The following is a 12,600-nucleotide window of genomic DNA, read 5'->3' on the forward strand; positions in this document are numbered from 1 at the left end:
AGAGGTTGGCTCCTACTGGCAACTGAGGGATACAGGCAGGTCAGCATTTTTTTCCCAGCATACAGTACCCCTTTTTCTTCTTTTTTTATGTATAGATAGACATAAACACAGATCTATACAATTCCCTCTCCCACACATTTAAGTCCTCTTACAGAGTATTCTTCACCTGCAACAGAATTAAGTTTTTAAAATACTCTAAAGTAACCAGAAGCATTAGTTTAACCTAATTAAGGCTTACAAAATAGAATTATTTTAATGTTAGCAGACTGACACTTCCAGATGAACACATCTACAGTTCAAGATGCCTTTTACTTACGTTTCATGTCCATGTTCCGGGTTTTATAGACAAAATATGTATATATTTGAGTTGTCCGAATGAGAATCTGATCTCCACTGTATCGTATTGATCGGTACCACCAGGAACCCTGAAACGTTCAACAAGAACAGACAGTCAGCTACAAGGAAGCACCAAAACAGTCATACTGCATGACCTCATGTCTGTCAACAAGCAGGTAACTCAGCTCAGCTGATATTAACTATGTTGAGGTGAACTGAATTTCAGAAGGGAGAGGGAAACAAAATATATTTGCTGACATAAACTTTAAAAGCAGACTGATAAATTCATCTGAGAGAATTTAATGTTAAACATTTTTAAATTACCTCTAGCTTAGAGAAATTTTCCCTAGCACATACACCTCCCCAGATATACTTGGTTTGTTTCTGGTGTTGTTTTAATAAATCTACTAAACAGTAAATTCACTCAATTTATCACTTTCTATATATGATGTAGTAACTCCTTACAGTGCAACTCAGCATTCAAATGTAGTTTAGGCAGGCCAAGACCAAACCAAGAACAGATTTCTCCCACTATGAGAAAAATTGCAAAACTGTGATTTAAGTCACCTGACCACAAAATGCTTTTCAGAAGAGGAATCTGGAGGTGGCATGGGGCCCTCACTGTAAATTTTCCAAATTAAGCCATACACCTTCAGGTTGACAAAGAGCCACACTCTGATAATTAGCCTAATTAGCATTACACCAGTGACTCAGATTACAGAACTCACTCTACAGTGGTTATACCCTCTGATATTTTTTCAGAAAAATGGTGTGCTGGTTTATAAACTGCAATCTGTTCATTGAACTCCTCCCTGTAAGCAAAGCTCATTTAACATAAGAAAACACAAAGATACTCCTCAATCTACTGTGAAATTTACTATCAGTGAGGAGCAACTAGCAGTAAAGTAGCAAGTGATGCTTATTACTATTAGCTTAACAATTGTGAATTCACAAAAGTTAATTCCCCCCACTATGGAAAGAATTCTGCAATGTAATTATTTGGGAAATACTCAAGGACTGGCTCTAACAAATTTTTTAACAAATTAGGTTTAGTTTCTCCATGAATAAAGGACTGCAAACACAAAATAGTACACAACTTTCTACAATATTTTTCTGCATAAAAAATAATTATTATCCTACAGCTATCAAACATTTGTACAAGTACAGGTATTGGAAGAAAAATGTAACTAGCCAGTCCAAATCTACATGAAAAAGGCTGCCCTAACTGCTTCTGCAGATACAGCTCCTGTCTCTTGCCTCATGTACTGGACATTATTTAGGTCAGTGGAAGTCTGGGAAGAACTACTTATCAGTACTGTCCTTTTTCATTAATATAGATTCAAAGGGTGGTAGTAGCCTTACTTTATTTTAGATGCCCATCAAACATAGGATGACTACACTGTAGTTAAGTTTGCCTTCTTTATTGATTCATAAAAGAGAAACAGACCCATTAAGGGAATGAATTCTCTTGTATGGCTACTTTAAAATGAAATGATAAAATAACTTGCTCCATAAAAATTACTATTCCTATTCACTGGCTTATAAAAGAAATTTACAGTGACAAGTCTGAACACATAAGTCTACATCTGGTATGGGGCAAGAAGAGGCAGAACATTTTTTCTGTGCTCAGAAGAACATTTCTTTGTACCAACAGCAAGGTTGTTCTCCTTTCATTTGAGCAATGATAAACCTGGTGCAAATCACTACAAGTATGTGTATACAAAAAAACCATCAACCGAATCCTAAAAGGAAAGGCATGAAAAATTTTTGCATCCTGGATTTTAGACGTTTTATTCAACCATTTGTTGAAGTCATCACATTTTATCTTCTAAACTAAATTTTCAGTTACACAGAAAGACTCAAAGGGAAGGGATAATGTCTCTCTGAGTCTCTGCACACACTGATGCAAGCAGCTGCCAGGATCTCAGGACACTTTTTCAAATGAAAATCTTCTTCTCAAGAACATGAGGGGTTTTCAGTGTCAGTTTTCTGAGTTTTGCTTCATGCCACAGCCCAAGTGCACAATGACTGGGCTAAAGCAATACTGTAGGGCAAACCCTAGCCCTGAAATAACACTCACCTACCAACTGATTCCTTACAGAAAGCAATTTCAAGGGCAGACATCTCATGGTGTACAGAAGATCAATAAAAACTGAAGTAATGAAAACAAAGGCAGCCAGGAAAACCAAATCAACCACCTGCTCTGCCTGCAGTAATCACTCCAACACCACCAGCCAGAGACATCTCAGTCTTTACTATAAAACCACTGAATATCCTCTTGAGCTCATCACCTCATTAATTTTCTTGAGAAAGAAGCTACAAGACAAATTACACAGCTTAATAATTCTTGTGATATCCAGTATTTTCCCTGGAGTCCCCTCTCTATCATGGCATTGCATTTTTCTGGAAACTCTACAGCAGCTACACTTTTTTCACAGTAAAAGAAAACACCACCTTCTGAAAATCAGCTCACTTGGTGAAAGGCAAGAATGAGAACTCTATGTCTAAAATAGCTTTGTTTACAAAAATAGCTTTGGTTACAGAGAGTAGAATATCAGATACCACTTACCACAACAACTGGAAGAATAACCATAAATGCTAATCCATATACAAACAACACCTACAGGAAAAATACAAAACATACTGTATTAGATACTGTGGCTACTTATTACTACTCTTGTTTAATCTTTATTCTATAATGCAGTCAAGTAGTACTACCACAAGCTTCCTAAAAATTATCACAAGCTTATTGCATAACTGTCATTATTTCTGAAGAGAAACTTACAAGTAATATAGCTAGGTATGGCTTAAATAAGGAGTGTCAGTTTCGTGTGATTCACATATGAATCAGTTTAAATGATTCACACACTGTCACAGGTCAGTTTATTTAATAATTAAAAAGCTGGCAGCTAAACTGTGAGGCAATGGACACACAATCAAAAGAAATCAAGTGGTTAAGAAAATTACCTAGCAGCAACAAATACAACAGGAAAAACATTTAGATACTGTATGATTAGAGCATCACTAGCAAACCAAATGGAATTAGGGAAACCCAGCACACAGCTCTAAATGTTTTTCCTTGCAAGAGCAAACACACACTTAGTAGCAGGGGTGACCACAGTAGAACCTCACTGTCACTGGAATCAGATCCATCCAAACATATTCATACTTTACTCTCAGTGGTTAGATTCAAGCTACTCTAACACAACTCCTGAAATTTGCTTCAAAGATGTGCACTTGGACCAAAGTATTAATGTTTTGACTAAAACTGTGCAGTATTAAGCATTTTTTTTTCAAAAACACTTGAAAGATCACCTTAAAATCTTGAGCTAAGTAAGCTGACTCACCAAAATTGAATTTTTCTGATCCACAATCCAAGCTGGCAAAGCTATACCGAAGCTGGTAGCTGTAGGATGAAAGAAAAGAAATTCACTATAGAATATTGAGAAATGTTTTTAGGTCATATTACATCCAATAAATAAACAAAACCACAAAACCACAAAAAATCCGTTTGTTTAAACTGTTTAATTACTTCAGTAACCAAAATTTTACCAAATATAGCAAAATCAAGCAACAAATTAGAAATACGCCGCGTATGCGATAACAGGACTTAAATACAACACCTGAAATATCAAATATTTTAGCTTAACATATTGCAGTGAAATAGATAGGCAAGACTTATTTATATATATAAATTATACAATTTATATATATATAAATATTTATAAAATTATAAAATTAGAAGCTAGGAGCTGATAGAAAACTTATTTATATATATATATAAATAAGTTTCACAGATTCGTAGATTTATGAGTTTTGCATTGTAGAGTTTTCAGCAGTTTAAATGCATACAGTTAAGTAAACAAATGAACTGCAAGCAAATGAACTGCAAGAAAATGGTCTGAGCAAATTACTTCTATGGGAAGTTCTATTGGTTTGTCCCTCTAAGAAAATGTTCTAAGCTGTAAACACAAATCCCTCAGTCAGTTCAAATTTCTGTGTGATTGATAAGAAAGAAAGAGGAATACTTTTCAATTCAAAAGAAGTTAGGCTGCAGAAAAGAGAAGACATGATTCTCTAATATCTCCAGCATACAAATCTGAATAGAGAGTAGCATAAAATAGCTTTTCAGACACAGGTGGTAATAAATTAAATTTTGCAAACACTATCTAGCCCAATACTAAGAGCTCTATGAAACCAACAGGGGGAAGAAAAGAAAGTAACACTTTATGTATTTCTAGGACTTGATTAAAAGAAAAACAACATGCTTTCCTTAGTACTAGCAGTTATCCATGAGGAGCAATGCCTTAAGTAAGGATGGGCTAGGATCCCGATGTAGTTAGGCACTACACTGATGCCATCTCCAACAGATTGTGACAGCCATCAATTCAGATAAACAGCTGTTATGCACAAGCCTAATGTGACTTCCCTAAGCTGAAGATTACTATTCCCTGAGTCTCCAATCAAACATCTGACAAGCCTGACCACACCTCAGCCTTAGGAGTTCAACCAGATGATACCCAGGGAATTTACCACATTAAGTTACAGGAAATGCCTTGCTGCGGAGAAGGAAGATCTCCAGATTCTACTCTGTTAATGATTACAGATTTTTAGAAGAACCTACTAAAAATCTGTCTTTTACTGATGGAATAAATTTCTATTTACTATAATATTTTGACCTTTAGCATTGTAGCCTCAAATTGCTGCAGGAACAGAAATAGTTCAGTAAAAAGCTCTTTTCTTCTGGCCTGAGTTTCCTTGCCCCTACTCATGCCCACTGAGCTGAAGCACCAGCAAATACCAAGGGGAAATAGGCTTTCATCACAAGGCACTTTAGTAGACCACCTTTATACTCCTCAGATCCCTCTCACCTACTTGTAAACACTCTTAGAATGATTTTGCATTTTCTTTTAGTAAAGGAACAAGTTGTGCAAATACAAAACCCCCTTGTTTGCCTGCCTCCGGCCTCACACTGCCTCAGCTGCATAAAGAGGAATGCTGCTCCCTGTTCCTCTGTGCTGGGCACAGGGGGTGGGATGTACCACACTGAGCTTGTTGGGCACATCTAACCCCAGATGTGCTTTATCTCAGCCCAGAAAATACCTCTATGAGGGATTGTATTCATCCTTTGTCTATACAGAACTAGAAGACTAGAGTACATAGCTTGGGTACATGCTTTTACACCACAGATGTATCAATAAAGAGAAGATGAACTTCACTAAATTAGAAAGCCCCTCACACTTTAATGTGAAACAAGGTTAGAGAATAGAGGAGAGACAGAGAAAATTTCAGGGACTTCTCCCACCCTTCAGATGTCTCAAACAATAATGAGAGCTCTAGAAATAAACCAGAGAATTCTAATTCCACTGGAGTCTGAGGCAGAGTTTTCAGAAGAGCAGGAGGCTTAACGCTCACAGTACAAACTGCTAGCCTGCCAAAAAATCATTTCATTTTTCCCTCTGGGAATCCAAAGTCTCTTTGGTTTGTGAATATAATCACTAAGCCAGCCAAGGATCTTCATGCCTTCTAAAGTTTTGGCTGAGTTGTCTTTAAAGTCACAGCTTCAGGTCCATTCAAGGACACTTACACAACTGCCTAACTTCAAATCCTATGCCTTGTCAACACTGAGTAGCTTATGGATGTGGAAAACAATTTAGCATCCAGAAAGGTCCTAGGAAAGCTATTAAAATTTATGGTACCATTTTGCTGATATTGTGACAGCATTTCTGAAGAAAGATTTTATCTGTATTTTATAGGAAAAGGGACAGAAACCTCTTATTTGCCAAGCAAAGCAAGCATTAGAAGCTAGGAGCTGATAGAAATCTGTTATGCTATAAAACACAGTGATTAAAGAAGCTGATCTACCTCCTTAGTCCATCAGAAATGCCTTTGCCAACCATATCACAGTCTGAGAAAGTGTTTTTTTGAAGGAAGAGGGAAGATTTTTTTATTTCTTTGAAACACCAGTTCAAGGGCTGGGGCTGTTTTTTTTAACTTTAAAAATTAATGTCCTATGTTGAGTGGATATAATTCAGAAGAATTTACAGCACAGATGACAGAGTACCCTCATGTCATCCTGTAACTTCAGAATTAAGCTAAAAATTCCATTTATTATTTCCAAGCTGGCTGTAACTCATTCCACACAGATATGTTGGAACTTGCCTTAACAAATGGCAGGTTTCCATTTAGCCTGTAATGAGTATCAGCTAGAAACATGCAATATTTTTCCTTAGCAGGCCACTTAAATAATCCAAAGGTGTTTTACAAGCAATTCACACAACTGCATATAGGGACAAAATTATTAACTTTCAGTCTTAAATTCATTTAGTATGGATCACCTCCTGTAAAGCTTTGACACACCACCACCAGGATTATTGTCATGCAGCTACCTGCTCAGAAACAATATCCCCACGTACACCCTTTCAAAGTGTGCTTCCTGCACTACAGCTAGTTGTTAATTTTTCAATATACATCTTTGATCATAAATACCAAGAAACGTTTAAAATCGCTAAGTTTCTGATAAGCAGTATTCTATGTTTTGCTTATACCTCCATTAATATTGGTAAGTCTCCCTACATACTTACTGAAGATGACTACTTAAAAAAATTCTTGTCTTTTTACCATAACGAAAAGCTGGAGCAGTGTAAAGCAAACAGTTTCTTGCCATTCCCTGCCACCACCCCTAGAGCTAGGGTCACAAGCAACGAATGGTCAGATGTGTTGCTTTAATCACAGGACAAAGTTATTATATAAAGCTCTAAGTGCTTCTTGACTGATCAGATATACACTTCTTAAGGTACAGCGATTACAGGACCTCTGTCATTCATAATTCTTACCTTGTGGTCCATCTGGATTACCAAATTCTTCCCAGTTTTTTCGTGACTCTTCATCAGTTAAGCTAGTTACAAGAAGAGATATTAAGTTAATACAGAAGCTTTTTCTCTAAATCATTAACAAACAGAAACTTTAAATGCGGCAGTCACTCTAACCTTTAGAGGTTGTTTGGAAAACTAAACAGCTTCTGATATTTTTTAATGAAATCTAACGGGAAACATTATTGTATTCCTCCTTGATACACAAGCAAATTCTTTAAGGACTCTGACAGAAAATCAGACACAGAAGATGCACATGCAGAAGATGGCACAATCACATCTCCCTTTCAGTGACTGCATACCCATCAGCACACAATGTTTTTTGTTAGCCAGGCTATAGCACAGTAAGTTTTGAAAGACAGAGGTTGAAATTTATCTTTTTTTTTGAAAGGAAGTTAATATAGAAGATGAGTTGATTGATCAGAAGTAGTCCATACAGGCATTTATCTTATTCTAGACCTTTAGCCTTTGACAGCCTGCGTTTGGTTGTTGCTGGATTTCTTCCCTGCAACTCCCAAGTTTCATAATTTAATACTCTCTTATTAAATAAGACACCACCTCCTAAATCTTACAGTTTCTGTGCCTGTTCAGTAACGACAGTTTTTTGGCAATTGTGTGCACCTCGACAGAACCCCTGTAACTCGCAGGAATAATACTGCTTTAGAAAACAGAATACCTGGCTTTCACTGTATGAAAGATTTTGTCTCACATAAGAAACCCAGTGAAGAAGCCAGGCCTCTCCTGATCATTTCTCTCATTTGTTGACAAGAAGACTCACCAAATGGGCCCCTTTTATATTCTTTCAAGACAGCATGGGTAAGAAAATTCACCATCCTGTACCTCACAATGTATCTCTGCCACAGCCCATGCATAGTGCTTGAAGTATCAAACTGTAGCACCAAGTGTTTGAGTACTGGTTTGCAAAGCAAATAATTTGTATGTTTCAGGAGTTGAAAAAGCATACCAGAATTTCCCACTGAAGAGATTTTCTAAGTAATACAGACATCTTTAAGCAAAAAGTATGATTTCTGAACTGCTCACGTGAGCCCGGTGTTGGTTCTCCTTCCCACCTGTTCCAAACAGGACTCTCCACCAGTAAGGTTAATCACACACACAACTGACTGCCATGCAGAAATCACCAGCTCCTGGGTTCTCTGAAGGTGTGACTGACCCAATCAACCCCAGTCACTGAGGACGCCCGAGAGGCAATGGGCAAGAGTGACGTGCTGTGAAGCTCTGAGTGACCACAGGGACTCAGCACAGCTGCTGCAAAGAAGCTGACTCCACCTCAGCACAGGGGACAGGACACAAAGGTGGCCTTTGTTTTACCTATCAACAGCTGAAGGATCAACTGGTGGTACAAACCAGTACGAATCAAAAAAGTTTGAATGTCTCAAGTTTGAGACACCAGCATGGGAGTAGTAAATACCTGTCTCAGTCCACCAGAGTATAAAAAACCAGACAACTAGAATTCTGTAGGGAACAATGGGCTCCAGCTGGCTCCAAGCCACATGTCCTCCCATCAGCATCATGACCCATGAGTATTAGAGACACCAGTAATGGGAATCCCACTGGTATTGTGATTGAACTGTGTATTAAAAATCCTGTATTTTGATTTCCTTTATACAAAATTCTCATATTAGACATCATTCAGATACTAAAGAAAAAAAAATGCTGTAAGAGATAAGACAAAAAAATACTCTAGAGGAAAAGCAGATTCAAGGGCTCAGCTTTTAAGAACCAGATATTATGAAACAGTCACCAAGTAAAAAATTAGGACTGCATGGCAAGCGTAACTGGAAAGGGATAGGGGCAAGCTGAGAGAAAACAGTCAGATCCAGAATGAAACATCCTCTTCACTGGACAGAACAGTTAAAGTACTGTCTTTTACTCTTTGGCTTTACCACCAGGTGAAAGAACAGTATATATATTTTTTAAGCATCACGTCAAAAACGCTGTAACAGGGTCAGTTGGTTAAAAAACACAACATCCATTTTGTTCTTTCTCATCTTTAAGATTTAATATGTGTTACACTGGAAACACTTTTCCTAGCTGACATGAAAATGAACACAAAGAACAAACACCTTACAGTATTCTGACAGGTGCAAACCAAATTATCTTTCCTAACTTGTACAAAGCAAATACACATTGCAGGAAGACGTTTTGACTTTGGTTACGTATCTGAACACACTTTTTTGTGCCTGCTTAGGCCATCCTTGTTCTTACTGTAAAGGCTGTCATCCCCATAATATTATGATTCCCTTTTCTTCATAGGCAAAAAAGAAACTTACGCTGCATAGGCCTTAGCAATCCTCATGAACATAACTTCATCTCCTCCTTTATCTGGATGGTATTTCAGGGATAGTGCACGGTACTGCTTCTTTATTTCCGATATACTTGCTCCCTTCAAAAGGAAAGGTTTGCATTTATTAACAAATACCTTAATTTAAATTCTTACATACAATTCTTATATATAATTATATCACAATTCTTATATATAATCCTAATACACATTGCATAGTACTTTTCTGAACCATTCACTGAAGAATTATATTCTAACATAGGATCATGAAACTATACATATATTTCATGAAAACATGATTACTTTCCTGGTAACGTTCTTACAACCATTATGTTTTTAAATGAAGACAGAAGTCACAATCTAAAAGACACTCAGATGACTGAATACTGGGGTTTTTCTGGATTATTTTGCTTATCTATCCATAGGAACAAAAAAAGAAGAAAGGATTTCTTATCTGTTTGGTGAATCTTAAACATATTCATGAATACAAAGAATTCTCACTTGCAGTATTCTTCTATATAAGCATGGTTCATAGATCAAGTATGATGGTCCACTTGCAGTTTGTATGCACAAATAAACCTGTAAGTCACCAGGAACAGCAGATTTCCCTGCCACTTAAAAACACTTTTGACTAGAATCATCCTACCCATAAATTATTTCAAATTTCTTGAACAAAGGGAATACGTTACCTGTACTTGAGACTAATTTTTATGCTACTCTAGCATGTTGTTAAATGCCACCATCACAATCCCCTGTGCATTAACTTCCAGCTTGGACTCTGAACTTCACTACTCAAGAAAACCAACAAAACTTTATAGTAAGTTCAGCTAGTTTTTGCTGTATGTTATTTGCTAAGTTTCGCACAACAATTACCAGAAGACTTTTCAGTATTTTGTGCCAGAGAAGCCTAGCACGCTGACCTTAACTGCATAATAAACACACAAGAATTTATTTACAGATGATGGTACTGTTTCAATAAATTTAAACCAGAAATTAAACTATCATGAGGTTTCACTTGCTGTTACTTTATCTTATTTTACCCAGTCTGCCATATTCCAACACTATTTTTCAACTGCATGCCTGCCTCATCTAATGCACAGGATGAATTTACTCCATCATAAATTAGACTTCAAGTAAAAGCAGGTGTTTCAAGATGACGAATGCCAGACAGAGAACAGAAGCTAGAAAGTAGGGGGAAAAGAAATAAACCTCAAGCTGTTTGAGCAGATACGTGTTTTCATGGCTCACATGAATGCTGTCTGTAAAAAAACAAAACTATTTTTTTCTCTCTGACACAGAGGGTGCACACAATCCCTGACAAGTTGACAAGTTTTTCATCATTCATTGCTTACTCCTTATTTTCCAAAGCTAGGCTCCAGAGGTCAGGCCTGAGTTATAGGAATGCTTAGTAACCTTGGATAGCTGGTGTCAGTCTGCTTGGAACACAGAGTGTGCCTGTATAGAATCACTTTTTAGATTCATCTTCATGCCTTGGATCCCATCTCTAAAACTGCAGTACAGATACTTATTAAATAAATCATTAGTATTTGAGCATCTTATGTGTTAGTGAATTCAAGTGGTGTGCTTTAAAAAGAGCTATTCTATGCTCAAAACACAGTGCTGATATTACATATAAAATCTGGTGCAAGTACATTATCTGGACTTCATTGGTGCTGTGGTTCTCTGGAGGAAAAAAAAGCCACATGTTAAAAATTATATCCTAACATAAAATAAAAAAATAATCTTAACTAGAGTGTGAAAGTAAAGAAGTGAATTACTGTGCATCAAAACTTTAAAGTGTTTGCATCTGCAACCATTTTAATTTTTTTTTTAGTTGAGGGAGAGTTGCTGTTTTTTGGGGTTTTTTTTAAACAACACTAACAGTTCCTTTATCTAACTACACTTCAACATCTGTATCACTCCATCACCAGGACAGGCTACAACTCTCAAGGTTCCCCTTGAATGGTAACAGAAGAAATCTGTTAATTTTTCATATAATCCCAACTAGAAGTCTTTCAAGAGATGTAACAGAAATTGCCTGATAGCAAGAAACACACTCTGAGATTTTGAACTCTTATCTGGAGCTCTACTTCAACTATCTAGCTTCACAATCATCTTTTCATCCCCCTTTTAAAATCTCTGGTTTTCATTCAGCTTGTCCTTATGACAACATGCTGCACCCCTCAGTTCTTGAGGCATTCCGGAATTGGTTTCTTTGGAGGGGTAAGTTGCAGGTGTCTTGAGGATGGGTACAAGTTTTCATCAATAAACACAAAGCTATAATTCACTATATGCATTCCTTTCTTTCCCTTCTGGGTTGTTACTTGTGAAATTTCCTAAAGATAACAAAGAAAAATACTCTGATGACCTAATCCCTAGCCTGATTTGTTTAATCAAACTTAACCCAGTTATATAAACATTTAAATCACATGGGTCCAACAGATACCATTCAACAGTAAAAAACTGTATTGCTCCTTCCTGTGCATCAGTGAGAGAACTCAAGTTAGCAATCAGTGAGTCACAGAGGAGCTGAGCAGGGGTTGAATTGCAGTAATTTGGCTCTAGACATGACAGGCAGGTGTTCTACCTGTCTAGTTAGAAATAGGCTACAGACTTGTCACCTGCTATAAGTGGCTTTCTTTGTACAAGGTGCTGCTTTTCTCTGCTGACAAGTCAACATGATTTAAAGGCAAATATTCACATACACATTAAGCTCTCTCACACTAACAATATACATCACGTTTAATCAAAACAAGTACATTTAAAGCTCATTCGTGTTCTTGTGCTGAGCTGGATCCACAGCGTACTTCTTTAGACTTGAGAGAGAAACATAGCTCAGACTCCAGAACTGGAAAGATGACTCTGCTGTTATTCAAACGAGAAGCCTTGGATCAGGAAATAATTAACATAAGCAGACAATCTGCTTGAGGCATTGTGGTTAAGATGAAGAGAAGACTTTAAAAAAACTTCAGAAAGTCTGTCCTTGGGATATGTAATTTTTTGTATCCATTTTGAATCAGTCCTTCAGTATAAACAATGCATGGCATCTATTTTCTAGATAAACACTATACCTTTTTATCCCAATTTAAT

The 12,600-nt window shown here is 36.9% G+C and overlaps 1 protein-coding gene across 1 annotated transcript in view; it reads right to left on the reverse strand.

Annotated features, from left to right (window-relative positions):
* SEC63 (SEC63 homolog, protein translocation regulator) overlaps positions 1 to 12,600 on the reverse strand; it is a 57,952-nt gene that overhangs the window by 26,743 nt on the left and 18,609 nt on the right. Inside the window, exons 4-8 of the mRNA XM_063389751.1 lie at positions 9,500 to 9,612; positions 7,173 to 7,234; positions 3,684 to 3,742; positions 2,906 to 2,956; positions 317 to 425 (exon numbers count right to left, since the gene is read on the reverse strand). Of these exons, the coding sequence (XP_063245821.1) occupies positions 317 to 425; positions 2,906 to 2,956; positions 3,684 to 3,742; positions 7,173 to 7,234; positions 9,500 to 9,612 (394 nt within the window). The remainder of the gene's footprint in view (positions 1 to 316; positions 426 to 2,905; positions 2,957 to 3,683; positions 3,743 to 7,172; positions 7,235 to 9,499; positions 9,613 to 12,600) is intronic.

The sequence above is a fragment of the Prinia subflava genome, chromosome 2 (genome assembly GCF_021018805.1).
Source record: "Prinia subflava isolate CZ2003 ecotype Zambia chromosome 2, Cam_Psub_1.2, whole genome shotgun sequence".
Taxonomy (NCBI): Eukaryota; Metazoa; Chordata; class Aves; order Passeriformes; family Cisticolidae; genus Prinia; species Prinia subflava.